Source organism: Rhipicephalus sanguineus, chromosome 6 (assembly GCF_013339695.2).
Source record: "Rhipicephalus sanguineus isolate Rsan-2018 chromosome 6, BIME_Rsan_1.4, whole genome shotgun sequence".
In the NCBI taxonomy this organism is placed as follows: Eukaryota; Metazoa; Arthropoda; class Arachnida; order Ixodida; family Ixodidae; genus Rhipicephalus; species Rhipicephalus sanguineus.
Genome location: NC_051181.1, coordinates 86017453 through 86043405, shown reverse-complemented (window position 1 = coordinate 86043405; position 25953 = coordinate 86017453). Strand labels below are relative to the sequence as shown.

Sequence of the window (25953 nt, the reverse complement as noted above, 5' to 3'; positions counted from 1 at the left end):
GACCAAAGGTACGAGTGGAAATGACCAAGTATTAGCAGTGGACATGAGTCTCGATCGATTGCACGAATTAAAGAAGAAGAGAAGGTCGCGGTTGCGGGACGGCCAACTGCTCGCTCAGTGCTGTAATTCAAAACATTCGTTACGTGCGAGTGCCTCGTGAGCTGCTAACTGGACACTCACCGACGTTATCAGCTTCATGTCCGAACAGACAAAAGGCCAGGGTGGTGAATGTGCTGGCTCACCAAGCCAGGCATTGTCGGTCCGCAGCCTAGAGAATGAGGAGACGGTCCTGCTTGACGTCAACCCTGCGGTGAGCTAATACAATGTACCGAATCTGTTAATATTCCAGGTTTATGCTTAAACAGTTACAAATGTGCATTGAACACATGGGATAGCAAGCGTGCCTTTGAGTTCCTGGCCAAAATGCGCTCCAATCTGCAAAGCAGTGCATATTTTAAAGTCACAGACTATCAAAACTATCAATAGAAAAGGAAGCCATGGCACAGAAATAGAACGTCCTGGAAACAGCGTTAGAGTGACGCCTCAAGTATGTCGGGTAGGTTTTCATTAACGTCCATAAAGGTGTTGTGGTCCAAAACCACGAACTCTTGAAGGCTAACACATGAACCCTGTGGTGGCTAAGCGGGAATGGCGTAGCGTAGGTAAGTGCGAGAACTCGAGTTTCTTTCCCGGCTAAGGTGCCGCGCATTGCTGGGGATATGATGCAGACATGAACGTGCGCTCATATTTTAGGTGGTGACAAATGACTACAGGTGGCCTAAAGTAATTTGTTGTGTTCCACAACAACGTGCATCGTGGTTTTCGCACGCAAAATAAAACGTTCAATTTATCATAGGATTTTAAGAGCTCACTTCAGAGAGGCACCAAATAAGTTTTAACGGGCGTTAATATTGAAATTTATTTCTTGTAACAATGTATCTCTGGAATATAGACATAACGAATTTCCAGGGCCTATGCCATGCTCCTTTTCTGTGATTCAACTGTTCGCGCTTTAGAAGAGATGCAGCACGGCGTCAGAATAATGACTAAAATCGCCACATTCACATGCAATACAGCTCTGAAACATCTCGTCAGCTCATTTACTAGACTTCTCGGTGTTCCTACTGTGTGCTGCCACAGATCATGTTCATATAATTTCACCATTTAAATGCCTTATCGTAGTTCATTGTGTAAGCTATGCCTCATGGTGGAACTGTGCCTTGAATACGATGCCATCAGATAACTGGAACGTAAGTTACGCGAGTAAAACCCATCGTTTTCACTTAAGCCATCGCTCCCGTCGTAAAAAATGGTGCCAGGGTGCCAGGTTGGCATCGCTTGAAGACGTGCTTTTGTTGAAAAGAAACATCCGCACGTGTTTATGACTTTTGAATTGGGAGCAGGAATAGCAAGCGGCCAATAAATTTACGTTATACGTCGATTTGTACAAAAAGATATTTAAAATTCAATGCTATCTATACAGTACGTATAGCAGTAAAACAGCTATACAGTACACATAAACAAATGTAACCGAAAATCCTCAAAACTAAAAAAAAATCTTTTATTTGTTTTCTGCCTCCATGATTACTGTTTCTGTGGCGGCAAAAATCTTAAAATGGTTAAAGGCATCGATTACTCGACCAATAAAGAAATGAAATTAATTATTATTTTATTCAGGGGAGACAGGAGGTAGAGACAGATGAAAGGATTGTCATGAGTCCACCTGGCTTTCAGATTTTCAAAAATCGCTATCAGGTAATTACGATGGAGTAATGAAGTTCGACCAAATTCACCGGCGAAACTAAAGCCTAAGCGCCAATGAGCGCAACTTAAGGACGATTGCGAATACAGCAGTGTTTACTCCAACGACTGCAATGGTGTTCATTAACTGGAGTAATACTCAAAGGCGAGCTAGTTCGTACATATAGGTCTTAATACCTTTTCTACCACAGACTGACACACGGACGAAGAAAGGGAGCGACACCAGCGCTGGTGTCGTACCCTCTCTTTGTCTGTGTCAGTTTGTGGTAGAAAAGTTAAGGTTGTTAAGCTGTTTATTGGGCGGCACTATGCGACGATGCGTAATGGTGTCAGTCAAGGCAAAAACACGGACTCTGAGCGCTAGCGGTGTTCAGAAGAGGACGACCCACTTAATGGTTGCGCCTTAGAGCGCAACCTTTAAACAATACCAAGACTTCGCCACAATTACCCCGGGTACGAAAAGGGAGCTGTATGGCGACCTAACAGCTCGTCACTATGAGTGGGTCATAGTAGACCTTGAGGCGCTCCACGTTGACTATGTCGCGCCCTCGACGGCGCATGTCCGAAGATGGTTCGATGGGTTCGATCAGGTAGTTGACCGGGGATGTGCGCTCGACGACCTGCCAGCAACGCGGCCTGGTCAGGTATGGCCGCCAAGCCAGGAAGCTCTTCGTCGCATGAAGGAGAGCGACGGGTCATCGAACGTTGCCGGCGGAGCTCCTCGTAGCTCTGGCAGAGCGTTATGACCTCGGCCACTGTGGAAGGGTTTTTGGCGAGCAACATGAAGGCATCGCCGTCAATGCCCTTCATAATGTTCCGGATCTTGCCAGACTCGGACATGGTGCCGTTTGCTTTCTTACACAAGTCGAGGACGTCTTCGATATAACTTGTGAAAGATTCACCGGCCTGCTGAGCTCGTTTGCGTAAGACCCGTTCTGCTTGCAGCTTACGAACTGCAGGGCGGCCAAAAACGTTGATGACGGCGGTCTTGAAATCCGACCAAGTCGCAAAATCGGATGCGTGGTTGTTGTACCACAAGCTTGTTACTCCCGCGAGGTAGAACACCAAGTTGCTCAACTTGGCTGCTTCGTCCCATTTGTTGGGTACGCTCACGCGCTCGTAAATTGCGAGCCAGTCCTCCACGTCGGTGCCATCGGCGCCAGTGAAGATAGGTGGATCGCGGATGCGTGGGACACCGGGACATGTGATCGGTGTGGGAGGCAGCGTTTGCTGAGCGGCGTCTTGAGGCATAGTAGATGGCAGCGTACGGGAACGAAGCTCCAGGGGCATCGAATGGGAGGACAGCGCGCTCCACTAATTTGTTAAGCTGTTCATTGGACAGCATTCAGCGACGATGCGCAATGGCGATAGTCAAGGCAAAAGCACGGACTCTGAGCGCGAGCGCCGTTCAGAAGAGGACGACCCACTAGAAGCCGCTGGAGAGCGCAACCGTAAAACAGTACCAGAGCTTCGCCACAAGCTGTTCAATAACAATCGTTATTTGGAAACGCTATTAACAACCGCTTTTTGGAAATGTCAGATTACCAATGGGCTTTTCGGGAGAAAGGCCGCGATTTTTCCTTTCATGTGACCGCCTCTCTCCACTAAATAAAATAATAATTACTTTAATTACCGCTGTAATTGGTGGCACCGGCGATCTTCAGATACCTGCGCCTGAAAATGCAATTATGAGGGAATAACGAAAATTGATTTACTTTATCTTTGAGGATTATTGGACACATTTCTTGAAAAACCTGTATAGAGCGAATGCTTTATTAATTACCATGACATGCGCCTATCACACTTCAAGGTGCGATGCCCGCTGCTGCTTCTCAACCTTCTGCTCTGGTTTGTGGGTGTGTCCCTCATGTGGGCCGCATTGCGCATGTACATGGATTCGTGGGATGGCGGAGAAGAGCGCGTGCTGGAACGCCTGGATATTTCGGGAATTCTGCTGTCGCATATGGAGGTGCTGCTGTTCTTGTTTGGGCTTGCGCTGTTCACCATCACCTCGTGCGGCTGCGTCGGGGCACTGCGAGAAAACACCTTCCTACTCAGGGTATACTCCTTCTCACTCACCGTCCTGATCGTCTTCAACTTTGTCCTCGGCATTCTCGTATTCTTCGTGCCTGGTAAGGAAAGGGAGCTGTTCAAACGCACCACATACGGCAACCACAAACCTCGAAAATCTAACGGAAGCACTGAAAAATACTTTAGCCCAAAGCAGAATGCTGAGAGAGCAAACCTACGTAATGAATCTTTGCGAAACATGCTTTTCTGTCAAAAGAAACGACACTAAACAATAGAGGCATTTGTGAGACGAAGTAAGGTATTTTTTGTCGCGCACATTAAATAATCCCGCCAATGGTAGTACACAATCTGTCATGCCGACGCATATATATATATATATATATATATATATATATATATATATATATATATATATATATATATATATATATATATATATATGCATAACATAACATAAAAAGGGGGTACCAAGGTGGCCTCTACCAGAATAAACTTCGGCCTGCGCCCTTGACAAAATGATACTTGACTTGTGAATTGCTCGTCTGCTTTGGTAACTGTAGTGTAGCCTATTTCAACTGAGCACGAATATCTAATCTACTTATGTATTCCATTAAAGATTGCAAGCTTGATGTGGTCTTCTTTTCTGTTTTAACAGTTCGTGATTGAAATTACGCTTATTATCCTGAAAAAGTATAGCACTACTGTCGTTCTTTTTCTCGTGTCGAAACATCGCGCGCATGCAAAGCGCAAGAAGAAACACGACAAGACGCCATTGTTTCTATGCCTTGTTGTTCGGGCTGTTTCGACATAATATACGCAAACCAACCAGATCAGATTATGAACTGTTGTAGTTATCTACATTTAATACGCGTCATACCACCGATCTCGCAGGAAGCATCAAGAGTGTGATAACGACGACAATGTCTGAGAAGCTAGTGGTTCACTACCGCGATTCTCAGGACATTCAAGACCTGGTGGACGCAGTACAGCGTTACCTCAAGTGCTGCGGTATGACGCAGCGAAATTTTCGCGACTGGAACAAGAACATGTAAGTGACCTGACAACCTGACTCGCAGTTACTACAGACGGAATCCCTGTAACGGCTTCGCGAGTAAGTTCAGAACACACCTTTTCTTATGTACTAGAAATGAAATGGGCATTGCGTTATACTAATGCTGGATGAAGCAGAACAGAGGCTGTCAAGAGCGTCCGCAGAACATTTTGCAAAGTGTGTGTGTGAGGGGGGGGGGAGTCCTTCCGGCACAGCCAGTCTTTCTTTCACGGCTGTGTCATGATCGCCCAGATTAGTCAATAGTGCATCAGGCGCAGCAAAGTTGGCTGGGCAATGCTGAAGGCAGTTTCACGCGGATATGCGGGACACGGTGTGGTAATCAAGTTATGTAGCCTATTGCTACTGCATAGAAAAATACTACGAGAAATCTGAAGAGGGGGGTGCAGCAACCCTCCCCTTTTGCACCCCCTTCCAGACGCACATGGAGCCTGTACTCACAAAATATATGTTCCCCATGACCGTGCATGCGAGTAAACACGAGCGAACCAAGTTTTTTGACATATTTTAGGCACTGTATGTCGGCCAAGACCACTTAGACATGAAGAACGGCTTGAATTCAGCCACACATTGCCTAATGATTTTGTTCTTTTGAGAATCGTATGGGCTGCCAAAAAAATCTCACGGTCATAACGCGGAATTAGTTCTAAAATGAAGTGCAATTCAACTGAACATTCACTAATTTTATTGTGTCTTATGGGCTACCAGATCGATGGGGGAAATGGTGCCAGTGCGAAAAGTAACAGGAAAAAAACCACACGCACGTAGAATGGTCTGATGGTATTCTGGAGGCCACAGGGATGGTCTAGGTGAGCTAAAGCTGCTTGTAAAAAGCTTGGACGACGCTCGACTTCCGCTTTCGAGAGTATAGCGCGATGGCATAACCACGCCCCGTGCTCATCATCTCAACTGCTAGCCAGGCTTTGACTCTCCGTGCAAGCCTCAATATTGCCGCAAGGAAACGAACGTCTGTCCGTGTGAAATAGGCCGTTTGAAGCTATCCTAAAGTGCCTACTGCAAGTAGAGTTGCGCTTGACCACTACGTCACAATTACTATTCCTTTTGCGAATCAGCGAAGGGCCCACTACGCGTCCGCTGCACAACACGCGCACCTACGCAGCTGCTCACTTTGTCGATACATTTACTGCTGATGATGATTCAAAATGTCTGAGTACTTTCTAACGGTTGGGCCTTTAAAAGACCTACTCCTTGAGCGATTCACGTGTTTTGACGCCTGGCGCGACTACGCTACCACCACGCAATATTACATGCGTTATGGAGACTCCTTCCATTACATGACATTGTTATAGTGTTTTCTTTTCTGAAGCTCTTTCAAGCAATTGCGTAGCGTGTGTGGTAGAACACCTGCTTGTCACGCAGACGGCCTGGGGTCGATTCGCACTTGAACGGAAGACTCCTTTAATTTATTGTATTTGCATCTTCGTCGATGTTTCAGTCACGGACAACGCCTATTGTTCACTCAAAACCAACGACGCCGACACCGACAGCGGAACTTCTGAGAAACGAGCTATTTAACGCTATTGCGCTAAAAACAGGCGCCATTGCGGTTCATTACCTCATTGTTTCACCGGGAGGCAACAGCTATCTGATGGCACTTAGCAACAACAATTGAGACGTAAGCGCGGGAAACAAAGAAAACTGGAACTTCTCACTTTAGGAAACTGTCAATCATAGGAAGGTGTTGGCTGGCAAGTGATAGAATGAAGCCACCTAGATATAGCTCTCTGATGCATTCATCCCGGCTTGTTCTGTATTGGTCCTTCCAACTCGGTGCTCATAATGTATCGCTTACATTTTTCATCGTGACTTCCATCCGACAGGCCTCGACATGAATTATGCTTATGCCGAAATATGGTGTGTTAAAAGGACTGCTTTTACGCCGTCGTTTCACAGCACCCAACCTCCTAAACTAAGGTTTCTTTGTTTGTAAATTCTTCTAGATGTTTACTGAATTTTCATAGCACGTAATGCATTATGTGTGCTATCAATCAATGCTGGCTGCGCCCGTGCAACCTGGTAATCATGATTGTTGGATATTCACGCACATCTCATGGTTGCTGCGTGAGCCAATATGGAAAAAACATTTCTGTTAGTCATTATCAACATTGCCGCGTCATTGTCAGTCTGAATTCCTCATATGCGTGTCACATAATGCTTAGCGAATTTATTTATGGTTAATCAGTCTCATTGCTTCCCAGACGTTCTTACTTAGTGTCATATCTGCTATGTCGTTCTCAAACGTGGTTTAGTCATTTTCCGTTAATAATACTTCTTCGCCATATCAACTATTGATAAATATTTGAGGTAATTCAAAATAATGATTGGTAATGCTCATATTGAATGAGCTGCGTTAAACGTGTGAGTGAACTCCAATATGCTAATTTGACATGAAAAATTCGAAAACAGGGGTTATGCTGGAGCTAACGTTTCTAAAAGCGGACATGTTTTTTTCAAGGCTGCACCTGACTCCTGCATTTATTGCTAATTTCCAATTTAGAACTCCCACAATACATCCTGTTCCTCTAGTCCTTAGTGCTATGCTTTAAACATTATCTACCACATAACTTCTGTTTTAGGTAATTACCTAATTGCCTAAATAAAACTTTGATATGCGTTGTTAAAGAATTATGTAACCCATATTTTTCACAGGTAAATTGTAAATATAATATTCGAAAGTTCTCCCCCTTAGAGCGAGTGGCAAAAGTTCGAAGGCATTTATTACGCGTGTTCCTACATCAGAGTGCACAAAAGTCAGTTTCCGTAATTTTATTTCAGTCACATTACAGTTTTTATTTTCATTTATTTAAATGTTGTACTGGTGCAATAAAAGCTCTGCATCACTCGCAGTACAGAATAGTTCACGTGAGATGTCCGCAAGTCCGCATTTTCGTGCTTCCATGCCCGGGACATTCCGCATTGCCCAAACGTGAAGCGAACGTCATGGCATCGTTGTCTGCATGGTCTTCAATCGCAGCATCAGGTGCACACACTTGCGTTACCCAATTGAAGCCTGTTTTCGGCGGTCTGGAATAATGACGCCATGAGCCATGTTCATTAGAATGATTACTCTAGAGTTTTTATTGCTGTGATGTCTCTGCGGTGAGAGTATAAAAGAAATAAATTTACAAAATATAAAGGGAGAGGTTGAAGCAGCTTCAGCCAAGATGGCGGAACAGCGCCAGCACGAGCGCTATGGCATTCGTCGCCTTCGTCGTCTTTCTTGTGCAACCTTGTGTTTGATGGCTTGTAAGAATAGTGAACCAGTAATTCCGGGATATTCTGAAATGAATACGGTAAATATTACTACACGGACAAGCATCATACGTGAATCTCTGATATTTAAAAGTGGCACATAACCTATCCTCTAGTTGGCAGTATCTGAACTCGTCTTGGATTCATTCGTCTTGCATTTACAGCTACTTCCACTGTGACGTATCGAACCCGAGCCATGAGCGCTGCTCCGTGCCGCCATCGTGTTGCCGCCCCGAGTCGACATTTACGGGCATCTTCTGCGGCCGCAGCGTGCTGAACATGTCCGATCATGACGCTTGGTTCCGTGTGCACACGGGAAGCTGCCCGGACGCGACGAACCGTTATGTCAAGGAGCACGTCATGGTAATTGGTGGTGTCTGCCTCATCGCCGTCATTGTGCTGGCCTTTATCGATATGGTCACGAACGCGGTAATTGACGAGATCGACATCATCCGCAGAATATATGACCACATCGGCAGTGCTGGCACCGGAGTATCAACGGCGTTAACAGCCTGAACTGCAATATTTATTACAACGTTTCGAGTGCTTTGCGATTTGCGCCGATAGTTCCACACTTTTGTCGTTATAGTTTTTTTTTTCTCAAATTCAGTGTAATCTGATCTATATAGTGGTTGTGCACACCGCCTACAACTACCAAATATCGAAAAATGATGCGCACGGAACCATGCAGCATTATAAACACTTCATTTTCAGTGTTGTCACTTAAGTTGCCCATGCGAGCATCCACAAAAAAAATAAATACTTCACTCGACCGCTCCCATAGTTGGTTTGCGCACCGCGAGCGTGCGGCGTGTAATGGCATCTCGTTTGGAGAAAAAAAAAGGTTTATTAGTTACATCAGGACAGAAGAACATGATCCATCGATATTTTCTGACAGGTTCACACGGATAGCTCACTCGAGCGATCGCTATGCCAGGTAAGTAGCTCACTGTTTTTTTTTTTGTTTTTTGTTTTTTGCTGTCAGTGTAAAACATGCAGCAATTAGAGCGCTGTCGTGATGGCGTGCATATATGAATAAGGCAGCAAGCAGTGGAGTTAGCAGGTTAATACTTGTGTAAGGATAAAAGTAACGTAGGCGAGAAACGGTGGTGGCAGTTTCGCGATTTCAACACATTATTCTTGTGTTGTTTTTTGGGGCAAGGAGGAGGAGATCACAGCGGAGGTCCCTGCCCTTCTTCAGGGTAGCTTCTCGGAAATAAATTATATATTCACGTCCCTCTCTGAATCCAAACGTAATAATAATTCGCACGCTTTGCAGTGCCATTACAGCAAAACACGAGCCGCGACGATGAACTCGGCTGAACTGGTTAAGTCGGCGCAGCGAATGCAGTGCCATGGCCGTTCGATGGAAAGCGTATTTTCTTTTTATTCAGCGGCCGCGACAGTGCAATTTCTGGTATCGCCAGTTTCAAGGTGCCGCTTAGTTCGCGGCCGCATTAGCCCAAGGGTGATAAGCTGTGATTGTTTAGTGAGCGAGGCGGCCCGCGTTACACGTGCGCAGTCGAGCTCAACGGGCTCGTCGCCTCCAATGTCTTCCCCCAGCTCATGCATTTTGTGTTGCCGCGTTCGCCTGAAGATACACGAGGCCTGGCGAAAAGAAGCACACGCGCTAACGCTACGTTCTCTGACAGCTGCTAACAATTTGACGTCTTTTGGAAGCAAACGGGAAAGAAAACGCCTCAAGCGAAACACGAAAGCACGGCGCAGTGGCTTGCCGCCGCCTGCGTCGTGTGCTCCCTTATCCCGCCAAATCTGCTGCCATGGGCACTTTGGCGCTGGAGGCAGCGCGCGATTGTGGCGGCTCCTAGCGTATGTACGGTGCCCATACACACTACTGTGCATCTATGGTGTGCGCTAGAAATGAGTTTTTCAATTTCTTGCTTTGTCCATTCTCTCAAAAGATGACGTCTTCTCATAAGAAAAAATGCCAGGCCTGCGCGGAAAGCGCAGCAAAGTCACAGCAAAAGCTAGAAGAGCGGCCTTTCCAGAGCCCGTTGTAAACTCTCTTGGGTCTACTAATAGAGGTACATTACAAGGTACCCACTGCGCCATAAATAATAATTTTTGTCAAGCTGGGAAGCACCCACTGCGCTATTATTAGTACTTCTGCGGAGAAGCGAGGTACCCGCTACACATCTGTAAGGCATTATGTGTCCTTTGTTTGTTGACTCGGTGGCTGATGACAATGAAGAAGTGTGGCTGAGCCCTTTGTGATTGGTTCGAAGCTTTAAACGACCCACTAGTTACGTAATTAGCATTGTGTGACGCGCGGTTGCTATATTACTCTCCTACAACGCTATATTACATTCGTTAACGTGTGACATTTACAGTTTGTTGATGACGATGAATTATAGCTGAGCCTTTTGTAATGGGTTGGAAGCATTCAACAACCCACTACTTACGCTAGTGGCATTGTGCGATGCCTTGTTACATAATTCACTGTCTTTGATGCCTGTTTGTTATTTTACTCTTGAGCCACGCTATATTGCATGTTAACGCTGTTCCTTTCCAACATGATTCGTGTATAGGGTATTTTTGCGCAGCAGTTTCAAGCAGTGGCATTGCTCTGTAGTTGAATACTGGGCTCCCAAGGAGCGGGCCCAGGTTCGAACCCCGTTCCATCATGACTATTTTTTCTGCTTTCTTTCGTATTTCTTATTTCGCGTGACAGTGGCTGTCCACACCGGCGGCGGCGGCGGTTGACAACTACACTCTTAAAAAAAAGGGTGTCTGTACTGACTACCTTTGGGTGGTAATCGCCTCGCTACACATATGATGACCTTTTGGGGTGTCAAACGACTCCCTTCGTTCTTCAGACCAACGACTCCCTTCTTCACAATTTGGGGTGTCAAACGACTCCCTTCGTTCTTCAGACCAACGACTCCCTTCTTCACAATTTGGGGTGTCAAACGACTCCCTTCTTCGCAAGCAGAGAGAGAGTATGTATTACTCCCAACGCAGGAGTCTACGCGACTACCTTTTATTTCCCGCTAGTACCTATAGGTAGTCAGGGTGACCCCTTTGCCATGGTAACGCTGACCCCCACTGGAGCGTTCCTTTGACTCCGTTGTCCTTAAGGACAGTGGTGTACATGACTCCCCTGGCAAGAGTCAGTGTGACCACTTCGTGGTACTCAATGAGACACTCTGCAACAAATAATGCGTTTATTTTTCTTCTTGGTCGATGTTGATGAAACTTGCTGAGTTTAGGTTTACTTATGTGGCGATTTCAAATATGCAATTATCTGGAAGAAAACGCAGTTTTGACACAAAAATTTCATGTGTCTTGATGAGCAAGCCTTTCCAAACTTGGAGTTACAAAGTAAATCGACATATCGCTATAGTTAGGGGATAAAAACTGTATGCAATAGTTTTAAAGGAGTTTACTGCGCTGTTCTGGCATAATGTTCATGAACCCACTAGCCCACATACGAACTCGCGTTTTAAACCCATTTGAGTTAAAAGTTACGTAATATTGAACTCTCGTGAGCGAATCACCAGCTAGACATACACTTACTGGTCAATGTTCAGCATACTATGACTATTGTTAAGTGGGTTTAGGACATGCATTCTGGTTATGTTGCATACAGTTCCCATTTCATATTATTGTGATATGCTTACTTTGCAACTCGTGCAGGCCTAACATGGCACATGAAATGTTTGATATACTTAATTAACACGACATATAATAGTAAAAAAATATTTGCATTTTCATAATCAGCGTACAAATACACATAAACTAAACAAGTTTTATAGTGATTGATCAAGAATTTCAAAAGAACTTCAAATCAGAGCGAACACCATTAGGGTTTTTATCTGACAATCGACGAAAGTTGGTGCCGCTACCTCTTGTTACTCAACAAGGCACTTCCACCGGGTTTACTCAAACAGGAACACTGTGGTGGATGCATGACAGCCGCAACAAGTTTTTGTAGCAACTTTACAGTGCTGCACTCGATTCCTCTGGGGGAAATAAAATACTACTCGAAGTTTATATAGATGAGTCTCAGAACAATTTCCGCTCGCGTAAAACAACAAAAAATGTTGATTCTAGAAGAAAGTAAGCCATGCAACACGGAAACAGAAGAGATGCGGACAGCTCAAACGCTAGCGTTTGGTTTGTCTGTGTCTTCTCTTTCACGTCTGCATGCCTTCTTCCTATAAACAAACTGAAATTTCTGCGATTCGTAAAATTATTCTTTGAATCGGTTTTAAACACTTCATGCCATTTCATACATGTTCACATTGTAATGACAACCTACTGTTTTATCAGTAAGCACCTAAACTATAGGCAGAACATCCTGCGAATAATGCGTAGTCCTTAGCCACGTCACCACCATTGTTAAGCATTTTATATATATATATATATATATATATATATATATATATATATGTATATATATATGTGTGTGTGTGTGTGTGTGTGTGTGTGTGTTTGACATTTTTGAGCGCGCAAAAGAACAGGGACGAAAAACGACGCGGACACAGCGCTGACTTCCAACATATGCTTTATTTTCTACAGTGGTACATATCTATATATAGACAACAAAAAGCAACGCACGCAGGCGCATTGTACAGGAAGGCTTCATGTAAAACCACAAATAAGTATGCATGATAAGCAATCAAACAACCTGATACCGGATTTTTTTCTTCTTTAAGAGATCAAGCGGTCATTCCTGACTACCACTATCGTCTAGTCACCCTGTGGGCCTTGCTTAGAAAGTCTAGTTCTTTTTGGATAGGTCAATTGAAGGTGCACTAATGCACATGTCTCCCAAACTTGCAATCTTCGCCGCTTCAATTATCTCACGTGTTGTTTGTGCCTGGCTCCTTCCTGTCGCAGTGCACTGCGAATACATGGGATCGCACCCACACTTCCTGCAGTGGAAAGCCAAATGTCCCACACCTCCAGTTCGCACGTTATTTGCGTGCTCACGCAGCCTGTCATTGGCACACCGTCCCGTCTGCCCTATGTATTTCTTGCCACAGGACAGCAGTAACTCATAAACGATGTTCTCACATTTAACAAAGCTTTCGTTGTGCTTTTTTTGGCACCTGGGTTTATCAGAACCACTGTAGGAGGCCTTGCACAGATTATAAAGCTTGTTTGGTGCTGAAAGGACGACTCTTACGTTGGCGTTGTTTCCTATCTTTTTCAGCCTATGTGAGACATCGTGAAGGTACGGTATGACGGCGCATTTCTGCTTCACAGGCTCCGTTTCTGGTGAAGCCTGCTCCTCACCCTCGCGAGCATGTTTGACAGTCTTGAGAAGACCCTCCGCCACAGATGTGACGACATACTGAGGAAACCCCGCCTTTTTCAGGCGGTCAGCTTGCGCCTGGAAACTACACGAACACTTGTGAGGACATGAGCGGCGAAGAGCATTCATTAGGGTTAATTTTGCAATACCCCTTTTAACTAGCTTGGAGTGGCCCGAAGAAAACGGCAGAAGCGGCTTATTGGCCCTAGGCTCGTACGACCAGCAGACCTGGTCTCGCTCGAAAAACATTCGTATGTCAAGAAAACGCAAGGCGTTGTTTTGCGGCATTTCATGCGTGACTGCGAGCGGTTGCAGGAAACGCGTGAACAGATCAAGTACGTTTGAAGAATCATTGCCAAATTCGCCTGGACTTGATTCTAGAAAGACAACGTAGTCGTCTACATATCTAAACACCTTCTTTACATTTGTGCCTGTTAGCTCTGTTTCTAGTTTCTAGTAACAGGCACAAATGCAAAGAAGGTGTTTAGATATGCAGACGACTACGTTGTCTTTCTAGAATCAAGTCCAGGCGAATTTGGCAATGATTCTTCAAACGTACTTGATCTGTTCACGCGTTTCCTGCAACCGCTCGCAGTCATGCATGAAATGCCGCAAAACAACGCCTTGCGTTTTCTTGACATACGAATGTTCTTCGAGCGAGACCAGGTCTGCTGGTCGTCGAGCCTAGGGCCAATAAGCCGCTTCTGCCGTTTTCTTCGGGCCACTCCAAGATAGTCCACTCCTTCGGGCCACTCCAATACTCTAAGGGGTATTGCAAAATTAACCCTAATGAATGCGCTTCGCCGCTCATGTCCTCACAAGTGTTCGTGTAGTTTCCAGGCACAAGCTGACCGCCTGAAAAAGGCGGGGTTTCCTCAGTATGTCGTCACATCTGTGGCGGAGGGTCTTCTCAAGACTGTCAAACATGCTCGCGAGGGTGAGGAGCAGGCTTCACCAGAAACGGAGCCTGTCAAGCAGAAATGCGCCGTCATACCGTACCTTTACGATGTCTCACATAGGCTGAAAAAGATAGGAAACAACGCCAACGTAAGAGTCGTCCTTTCAGCACCAAACAAGCTTTATAATCTGTGCACCCAGGTGCCAAAAAAGCACAAAGAAAGCTTTGTTAAATGTGAGAACAACATCGTTTATGAGTTACTGCTGTCCTGTGGCAAGAAATACATAGGGCAGACGGGACGGTGTGCCAATGACAGGCTGCGTGAGCACGCAAATAACGTGCGAACTGGAGGTGTGGGACATTTGGCTTTCCACTGCAGGAAGTGTGGGTGTGATCCCATGTATTCGCAGTGCACTGCGACAGGAAGGAGCCAGGCACAAACAACACGTGAGATAATGGAAGCGACGAAGATTGCAAGTTTGGGAGACATGTGCATTAGTGCACCTTCAATTGACCTATCCAAAAAGAAACTAGACTTTCTAAGCAAGGCCCACAGGGTGACTAGACGATAGTGGTAGGTCAGGAATGACCCGCTTGATCTTTTAAAGAAGAAAAAAATCCGGTATCGGGTTGTTTGATTGCTTATCATGCATACTTATTTGTGGTTTTACATGAAGCCTTCCTGTACAATGCGCCTGCATGCGTTGCTTTTTGTTGTCTATATATAGATATGTACCACTGTAGAAAATAAAGCATATGTTGGAAGTCAGCGCTGTGTCGCGTCGTTTTTCGTCCCTGTTCTATTGCACGCTCAAAAAGTCAAACATGAATTACCAACTTGCCCATGCCTACGCTCTCTCAATATATGTATATGTGTGTGTGTGTGTGTGTGTGTGTGTGTCATTCCATGCAAAGTGTCCCAGACGTGGCGCTCGCACATCACAGATTTTGCTGATAAAATTTGTGCCTTTTTCCTGTGCCACATGGAGTATTGTGGCAAAACACTTCTTGCTCGAAAAAATTTTTTGACGGTCCTGGCACCCCCTCGAATTCGCTTCTATTTATTAAACTGTACCTAATAGAAAAATGTGTATAAAATCTACTTTTGTGTGTTGAGCTCTAAACTGCGCTTGCGCTATCGCAGAGGTTCTGTTTAGTTGTCCCATTCATTATTCCGAATTTTTGTGTTTCACTACCAGCTACGTAGCTTCAAAAACTACAAAAATCTTCAAAGTTCGTGAATTTTTCGTGAGCTATTGCAACTCACCCTAACCAATATTAATAATAGCCTGATTTCCAGGAAAGTGTATTTTAGTACAGAAATGTTTAGGGGTAAAATAGACTTCAAATCTTTCCGAAAAAATTGTGATATTTGAGAAAATGTACGATTTGTCACATGTTTGACCGTATTTTTCATACTGATGCGGTCAAAGTAAAAATCCTCGTCATGTGGCATTTGATAGAAGACTTCATCGTTAAGTAAAGAAGAAAGTCTAATCAAATCATTTTTTTGTTTTAAGGAAGAAAATAATTGTTGAATTTGGCCCTCCGATCGCGCAGTGCATTTCATTTTGCTGCCACTTTGCCGCAAAGCACATGGTCGCCCTTACAGTTGACACTCGTCACAGGCAGCGGCCAGATGCGAGATGTATGTCAGCGGCTCGTGAGTGGTCGAAAGTCTTGTCGCGCTGTCAGGGCGACGAGTAACGAATTTGTGTTACAATGAGCATTTGCTAGGCGGGCCCAATGGGAAATATGGACGCCCGAGAGCAGCATGTGGAGTCGTTGGCACAATGTCCTAGAGGGACGTCTGCACAACTAGCATACACATACTGAAAGAAATAATGCACACTGTACACACTTCTTTCTCAGGGTATACATGTTGTACAGACGGCCTCTAGCACAATGTGCCAACGACGCCATAGGCTGCTCTCGGGCGTCCATACTTCCCATTGGGCCCGCCAAGCAAGCTCACATTGTAACGCGAATTCATTACTCGTCGCCCTGACATCAACGTGACAAGACTTTCGACCACTCACGAGCCACTGACATACATCTCGCATCTGGCCGTTGCCTGTGACGAGTGTCAGCTGCAAGGGCTACCACGTGCTTTGCGGCGAAGTGGCAACAAAATGAAATGCACTGCGCGTTCGGAGGGCCAAATTCAAAAATTATTTTCTTCCTTAAAACAAAAAAATGATTTGATAAGACTTTTTTCATTACTTAACGATGAAGTCTTTTATCAAACGCCGCATGACGAGGATTTTTACTTTGACCGCATCAGTATGAAAAACATTGTCAAACATGCAACAAATCGTACATTTTCTCTAATTTCACAATTTTTTTTCGGAAAGATTTGAAGTCTATTTTACCCCTAAACATTTCTGTACTAAAATACACTTTCCTGGAAATCAGGCTATTATTAATATTGGTTAGGGTGAGTTCCAGATAGCTCAAGAAAAATTCACGAACTTTGAAGATTTTTGTAGTTTTTGAAGCTACGTAGCTGGTAGTGAAACACACAAATTCGGAAATAATGAATGGGACAGCTAAATAGAACCTGCAGAAACAGAATCAGCAAAATCTGCGATGTGCGAGCGCCACGTCTGGGACACTTGGCATGGAATGACCCTTAAATATAAGAGCTACAGAAAGATCACGAAGGTCCTGATACTGTAGGAAGGCATTTGACACACGACGTACGTTTTAGCACTATGCTAATGCTAAAACGTACGTCGTGTGTCAAGTACCTTATATATATAAGGTATGATATATATAAATATATTTAGCGGTGGTATGGAGAGTTCTGTGCAGAACTGAAATACAGAAACACCGTCCAGAAATACAGCGAGACACATTACTGTCAGAATGAGTGAGATATGAAAAGCAATATTTTTGCTAACATCGTTCATTACTGTCAAATGCGGCAATATACTAGACCTGGCATAAACATTAGCATAGCCAGCAGTCAGTTTTTATGAATAGGAATCAATGGCCAGCCATCAAGCACTTCTTTGCGACATCCATTACATATTTTATGTGGCATACAGCGCAAAACATGCAACATGTGTAGTTCTCATGTAGTACAGGATTCTCATGTAGTCATCTGAGATACAGGACCCCAATAGGTGACACAGCTTGCGTGCATGAGCTTGGCAGTGTCGTGTTCCCAGACCATGTCAGGGTCAGGTGGCATTCTGGCGAAAAGGACAGCAGGTTGCACTGATTCGAGACCACTCACAGCCAGACCTTAAGCGTGGCTATTCCGAATTCTTGGACACGTCTTGACTACCTCGAGACACGAAGTTTCCAAGGAGGCTTCCTGGTCAAATGCAGCTGTAGAGCTTCAATGTGCAGTCTTGAAGCAACCTGAAATAGTCAAGTGCACAAAAATAAACACATGATGACAGACAGATCGATCACCTTTTAATCTGACAAGGGCAGCGCTCACACACCAGATTCCATGAAGTGTCATGGCAATGAACAAAACCAGGGATACTCATTAACTTTGCTGTACTTTGAGGGTCTGTTACTCCCTTAGCCAGCTGCAACTGTTTCCGCTGCATGACCTCCGTACAATTAGAAGGATGTTTTTTTAGAGAACGCATATTTCTTATCAAAATTGTATAATAGTCACGCTCAAGACGTTTTCGCGCACACACTCTATGTCAAGAAGGAAATAGTTTGCTGCAACTAAAATGGCAATGAAGAGATTAATTAACAAAAACTCGTTAAATAACTTTTAATTCCTGACTTGGAGGTAGTTGTTTATATTAGAAAGTTGTAGCGCATGCCAATTTATGGCATACACATTTTTTTTATTCGCGAAAGTTACACGTAATTCGTGATATTCATCCTTGAATTTCAAGGACGAAATCGAAACTGATAGCGCCTGACGTGCAGGAAACGTCGCTTCTCTGTTACGTAAGCTCGGAGCTACACGTGAAAAGAAGGTGATGATAGTTTAATGAAGGTGGGCCGAAGCAGAATGTGATTAGGAAAATCTGCAAGCATTCAGAAATACACACGTTAACAGCTTATTATTTGGGTGCGATGTGTGGTACTTATCTGTAAACATAGAAAGAAAAGGTTGATATTACTGCCGTTTCGGATGCGCGCATCTCGAAAGAAACAAATGAGCACCAAACGCCACATGCAAAGGTAAGGCGATTCGCTGACGCAAGTTAGATGACTTGCCAGTTTTCACGAAAAGGTACGACCACGACGCGCCTTCATTCAAATTTCGTCACTCCCTTGTCGCGGGCAGCTCCGGTCTGACGTAACAGAAAAACCGCGTTTTCTGTGTGCCGGACACGATCAGTTTTGATTTAGCCCTTAAAATTTCACAATAAATATCTCGAGTTGCATAAAACTTTCATGATTTCTGAAAAATGGGTATACCATAAAGCGGCACGCACTACAAATTTCTAATATAAACAACTGCCCTCAAGTCAATAAATAAAAATTAGTTAATGGGTTTTTGTTAATTAGTCCCGTCAATGCATTTTTTGTTGCGGCAGAATATTTCCGCCTCGAACTAGAGTACTACTGGAGCGTGACTGTCATAGAATTTTTTTATAAAAGATATGTACTGTCTGAAAAAAATCACCCTGTATAGCATGGCAGAAGTATTTTAATAATAATAATAACTGTTGGGGTTTGACGTCCCAAAACCACGATAAGATTATGAGAGACGCCGTAGTGGAGGGCTTCGGAAGTTTCGACCACCTGGAGTTCTTAACGTGCACCTAAATCTAAGCACACGGGTCTAAACCATTTCGCCTCCATCGAAAATGCGGCCGCGGCGGCCAGGATTCGATCCCGCAACCTGCGGGTCAGCAGTAGAGCACCATAACCACTAGACTAGCAGTATTTTAACGAAGACCTGTAGGTCGCGGGATCGAGTCCCGGCCACGGCGGCTGCATTTTCGTTGGAGGCGAAAATGTTTGAGGCCCGTGTACTTAGATTTAGCTGCACGTTAAAGAACCCCAGGTAGTAGAAATTTCCAGAGCCCTCTACTACGGCGTCTCTCAATCATATCGTGGTTTTGGGATGTTAAACGCCAAATGTTATTATTAGTTTAACGAAGAAAACGGCAAAATGTGTATAGAGCTACACGAAATATGGCGAATGTACGACAAGACTAGGCTTGCCTTCACTGCCTTCTTTCTGTCGCATCATTGTGAGCCTGCCCTTCTAGTGCCTGGCTTCAGAACAGCTGCACGAAGGTGCAGCTATTCTAAAGGCCTAATGTGCCATTTTTTCTTCAAATCTATATCAACAGGCAAAGGTCTCGTTTTAACGCGATAGCGTTAAAGAGCTCGTATCGCAGAAATTCCGCCGTCGGCGTCGGCACCGTTGGTTGTGAGCGAAAAATCATCATCTTGTCCGTGAGCGAAAAATCGAAAAAGCTGCAAATAAAATAAATAATAAAAAGGTTGGGCCCGAGTGAGAATCGAACCCAGGCCGTCTGCGTGGCAAGCAGGTGTTCTACCACACAGCCACGCCTCTGCTTAGAGCTGCACTGAAAGTAACTTTGATGCTTACCAAAAATACGCGTCCTGTATACAGGTGTCACAGTACGAGATGTAATATGGCAGTAATATTGCGTGGTACAAGAGTACATTTCCATCGGGCGTCACACCACGTCAATATCATAACGACTTTGGTGGTTTAAAGGCAGCCACCCATTACAAAAGGCACACACATTACTGCGCGTATTCCCTTAAGACCACGTAGTGGGTGCATCGCAACTTCGAAAAGGGTTCTCGCGCATAATTGTTCCTGGTTCAAAGCATGCTACCCTTTACATAAGGCACACACCTTATTGCGCGCATTCTGTTAAACACTCGTAGTGTTCGAAGTGCGCACTAGAGGCAGGATATTGCTATCGTTTTCAACTCTTAAAGGCGAAGCTTAATCGTCCCCCAATTTTTTCCGTTTGTCTGGAAGGACAACCCACCAGCCAGCGTTGACCAGTATAGAGGGTTGGGAGCAAACTCGGGCAAACTGTGCAGCACAAACATCACCTCAAACCTCAAACAATCGAGGTGATGAGAAGCGGTCAAACAAAAAGGAACAGTGCTGAAGTGACTTATATACATATTAAAAACAACAGCTGATTATGGCACGAAATTGGGACAATTAAGGTGCATTGTAAAAGAATGTCAAATGAGGTACCCTGCTGTAAAAAGTGCTAAATATTCATTGCAGACTATGGCGAATAGAATTCAAATAGGATACAGCGAGTGTTTCGAGGTATAATGACGAAGTAATAATTGCTAGAGATTTATGAGCGAAAAGCACAATGCGATTAAGCGGTGCTACATAGTGGGAGATCACGGATTAATTTCAACTACCTGGAGTTCTTCAACGTGCACAAATCAGAGGGCATGGGAGTTTCTGTATCTCGCCCCCTTCTAAATGCAGCTGCCGGGGTCAGGAATAGAACCCGCGTCCTTGGGCTTCGCAGCGTAACGCTTCCAAGTCCATTTTAAAGGATTTTTGTCCACTGCCCACAACATCACTGTAGACTGTATCTTTGTGTTGAAAATAATAACGAACTGAACCACGGCTGGTATAACAAAGGCATCCAATATCCACGAACACAGCGTTTGAGCAGTATGTTTACTGCCATTATTACTAGCCGGTGTTGTGTTTACTATTAGGTACTAGCACCACACCACATTAGACAAAGCAAGTATCACAGGAGGATGAGGTTATGCTCGTAGTGCAGTTTGTGGACAAAAAAAAAAAACTACAACTTTGAAGTGAACTCACATTTACCTTTGTTGCATGATAATTTCTAGCATCATAAGATGAAGTCACCACTGTTTCAATTAAATGAAACCGTGCTACAAAAGCTATTGCATCAAAGTTTTATAGCAGTTACGCACGCACGCACGCACGCACGCACGCACGCACGCACGCACACACACACACACACACACACACACACACACAAACAAACAAGCAAACACAGCGAGAAGTTCGAATATGCAGCGAATAAATACGTATTAAACGTGTTTCAACGTCTGGGTAGCAAAGGAAAGGAAACACTAAATTCTAGAGTTTCACGAGCCAAAATCATGATCTGGATATCAGGCATGTTCGGGCCGGGTGCATTAGATTGATTTTGATCAGCTGATCTTACTTACCCTTCAAATATATATCGGTGCAACGTTGCTCTCCGTGTCACCGCACTCGACTTGCAACCGAGATTTCAACTCGCAATTTCATGTTTTTCTGGCATGTATCGAATAAGGAAACACGATATTGGCGCGCACCACTCCGTTTTACCCGCTACTGGATAGTCCAGTGCGGTTTTCGTCGTTGCCAAGCCATTGAAACACGATAGCAAAATCCGTGCAACTGGAACATCAGAAAGACAAGTGGCAAAGCTACGTGTGAAGAGAATAAAAGAGTTGTAGGCAGAAGCCGGCAGAACTCACCTGAAATCTATAACGATCGTTGGAGCGTCGTCCACAGGCTTCGTCTGTCGGTGCCACTGGGATCCGTCATGCGCTGCCATCCTTGCTCAGGCAAGTTCACGACGACACGAAGCTTACTGCAGGAACTTCTCCGTCCGGAGGCTCCTTTCCCAAACACTGAGTGACACTGCTTCAGCCAGTCACGGCAAGAGTGAGCCGACGACACGATACTACGCCACGAATGCATAGCACGGAAGGAAAGTCACGCAAAACGATCAGCCAGACACGGCAAGAGCGAGCCGACGATACGACACTACGCCACGAATGCATAGCACGAAGAAAGTCACGCAATACGATCACTTGCAATCACGCTTGACGACACAGATTATTCTGGCGGACTAAAGAACGACCACAACGAGACGGATCGCGAACAAAGCCGTCTAACGACGCCAAAATGGCTGTCTCGTATTAATGGCTTCGGCTTTGGATTAAAGTAGCCTCCACGAACGCCTACATGGTTTCGGTTTTGTTTTGGTGCTATAGAACACACATCCATGCATAGTTAAAGCTCTATTGAATAATATCAGGGTGGAGGAGGCGAAGCGTGCCCTGTGTGTGTCTGTAAGGGCTGTACGGTGGGAGGGGGCGCAGGTGAACGTGCATCCCCTGCTCTAGGGGCTAGGGAGAGTGCGGTGAGGCCGTGTGTGCGTGCCTAGCTGTGCTCAACGTTTGCTGAGCGATTCGGTGGCCCGCGCGGATTATCGTGAAGATATAGTTTAGCTGTGGCGGGCAGAAATGATGACCACGCGCGCTATAATTCTGGTAGTATTGTCGCTCTTTAGGAGACGCGGTAAAGCGTCGCCTTGATAACCGGTCTGCGCGGTTATCATGCCAGCTTTGCGGCACATGTTTTTACTGCCGTCGAGTTAGATGTGTTCCCGATCGCCAGTGCGTTCAACACCATGCACGTCCATTTCACTAATAAATGTATGTTTTCTGCCATACATGCTGTCGTAGGAATCTACAAACCTCGCTTGCAAACGTGCGAAGATTCGCAAATTTGTCAGCGCTGCCATTGTTAAACGTTGTCATAACTCTCAATGTTTCGCTTGGGGGCAAGATTTTTTAAGAACCCTGTTTACTTGTAGACGTTTTCGAAGCGCCGTTTCAGCAATATCGTAACTGAAGCCATAACACAATACGTGCGTAATTCCACATTTTACGAAACCATGTTATATATTCTCAACCAAAATTTTTCGGTATACCACAAGCCAAAGCAGCGAACTGTATCTTGGTCGCAGCCAGTGAAGCTTTATTTTTTAAAAAAACCCACCCTGTATATGCAGAACCATCACTGACTCCCTTGGAGCAAGGGAGTCATCTATTTCATTCAGGAGCGTCGACCAGAGCATTGTGACTCCCCTTAGAAAAAAAGGTGGTCATCGGCTGCCACAAAGAGAGTCAAGCAGACGTGACTCCCTTTTGACTCTCTTTTTTTTAAGAGTGTAGTGGCCTCTTTTAACAAGTAAACAGCGGGGTTTTCAGCACAGCTTTATCGTGCACTCTTTTATCAGCTTCGCCAACGACGCTCCACCGGAGCGAATCGCGGTATTGTCAGAGAGTGGGTACAGACAGCCCTTCGCCTTTGGAGGACTATGCCACTTGTGACTCTCAGGTTGAGACATTCTCAACGCTGACAAGAGAAGATATTTGAGTGACCGCAACAGTTTAGGAAGCAGAAAAGGAAAAAAAGAGGACTCATTTTATTAGCAAGCACATAAAAATGATGTGTCCTCCCAGTTGAAAAAAAAAAGCTTTCAAAGCAGAGAAGTTTGGAAAATGTTTCAGCTCCACTAACGTGAAACCTGCGAAGAGGCGAACATGCAGCGGGCGCCGGTGTTTCACCTTCATCGGCCCTGCGTCGGCGTTGTTTTTCGCAGACGAGCGCGCGTTCTCGCTCATTGCGAGCTTACAGTTCAGCATCCATCGCAGAAAGAGCTTTTCAGGAGCCAACGCGCGCCGTTCGCTCTCTCTCGCCACACTGCGCGCGCTGATTTGGTGCCGGACAAGCGCCGGTGGGAGGAGCAATCACAGCCTTGCTGAGGCGGTGTCGCCCTCTCTTGCGTTGAACCAGTTTTAATCATTCAAATGAAAGACAGACTTGCCATAAGTTGTCTTCGTGTTACACATCGCCACATGCTACGAAGTAGGCTTTACAAGACAAACCTTTACAGAAAAAACCGATGCCCAAAGTACCGTAAAAGCTTGAACTGCATGCTCCTTAGCAATCCACTAATTAAAACAAGAAAGATGTTCATTCGCTCTTCCAGCGTGTTGTTCGTTTGAGGTTTTCCCGTCGGTGTTGATCATTGTAAAAGTATTCGGAAAAAATTCGAAATATGGGGACTGGCCTATTCGATTGAACACTTTTCGAATAGAACTCCATTAGATTCGTTTTTCGAAATTTTCGAATAATCGAACACCCCTAGAAATTACCACGAAAGAGCATATAAACACCTGGAAATGAAACGAAACAACAGGATAGATGAGATAAACATAAGATTAATCAAAGCGAAAAACAGTCGAATCGACGTTCCGCAGTTCGTAGAGTTTTCACTCGAAGTGGAACTGGCTCAGATTCTCTCTGTTTGCTTCTGCGTGCCTGCTCTTCTTTCTTTTCACTTCCCTCTATAATGATGGTAGCTACCAGATGATTTGATTCTTCTTTACCTTCCTGTCATTCCTTTATTTGTACCTCTCTCTCGCTTTCTCGTCAGTGTCACCAAATGACAATATACACTATTAGTCGGCTGCAACCTAATGCATGTAAGCTCCGTCCAAAGCCACCGTTATCCCACCAAGAGAGAACTGACATTGATGCCGCATCCAATTGCAATTGCTAACCCTACGTGCCGTCTAGGAGGCCCCGCGTATTTCAAGCAGGTGATTTTCCCATACAGACATGTATGTTCGCGTCGCTAGTTTTTCAGTTGTGGGTTCGGATCCCAGTGACCGAAAGGGTGATTTTACGTCCAGTTTAATTTTTTCGGTAAAAGTCAGAATCACTACGCTGATGTTTAGGAAACAACAAATCATGTCCCCCACGCTGTACTAAGCTTAATTGTCTTTTGGTTTCATTAGTCATAGGAACACATTCTATTGTGTGCCAGAGATGGAGCGCAATGAGTTGCCAAGCCACGCCGAGAGCCTTGCATTAAAGATACATAATTTGTACTGCAATTCAACTTGGGCAGAAGTTTATGGTCAAAGTAAAAAAAGAATAGGTGCGAACACCTTAATTCCTGAACAAAACAGCTGCTAGTGCTGAGTACACTGAATATCAGTTGATCTGCCTAAGCAAGTGGATTACACTCGCTTAGTGTGCGAGGGAATTGGTTGTACAAACATTTTCATGAGCCCTGTTTTAAGTGCCGTGCGTAGTAAATAGGGTTTCCGCTAACAGGGTCTACGCTGTAAAAAGCTTCAACCACAGATCAGGGAATTAAGACAGTGACCAGGAGAATGATACGTGCGGGAAACAAATGAACATGCCTCGAAATGTACATTAACAGCTTGTAAAATGATAAAAGGCACGTGAGCAGTTCAGCGAAGTTTAATATCTTCCATCGTTATCAATACCGTAAAGCCTAAGTACACCCTAAAGCAAACATCTGTACTGGGGGCGTCTTTCTGGCGCACAGCAATTGTCATTTGGCATGCTTGCGTTTCTTTTCTATAAAATGGGGCTCTCGCTATTTTCATATGAAAAGTGCTATGCCGCACTGACAGCCGCACGCCGTTAGCCATCTCGAAGCTGTAGGCGCGCGGCGATAACGCAAGAAAAACCCGCCAGATCGATTTCGATCGTTCTCGTGTGGCAGAAAGACGCCCCAAATACGCCTGTTTTGTCTTAGATTGCAAAAAATCAAATGAGGACAGCAATTGCAAGAACCAACAAAAATATATTTTTAGCCAAGTGCTTTGAAAAATGAAGATCTCGACGACCGACTTCATCTAATATGTAACTGAAGGAAAATGACATGAATGCTATGGTGGTCCTAAGCACTTGTAAGAAAAGGTACAATTTATTGATCAGCAAAAGCAATTTTATTGAAGAATATTCGACTATATTATGCACCTACAATTGCGTGTATTTTAAGAATCTAACGTGTAGTATGATGCGACGATCTATGCTCCTATTTCTCAGAT

At 44.7% G+C, this 25953-nt stretch overlaps 1 protein-coding gene across 1 annotated transcript; it reads left to right on the top strand.

Annotated features, from left to right (window-relative positions):
- Positions 1-152: 152 nt before the first annotated feature.
- LOC119397394 (tetraspanin-33-like) lies at positions 153-8650 on the top strand. The gene is made up of 4 exons (XM_049416549.1): positions 153-310; positions 3572-3893; positions 4684-4840; positions 8299-8650. Exons 1-4 carry the CDS (start codon positions 197-199, stop codon positions 8648-8650), a joined length of 945 nt encoding a protein of 314 aa, XP_049272506.1. The 5' UTR covers positions 153-196.
- The last annotated feature ends 17303 nt before the right edge of the window (positions 8651-25953 follow it).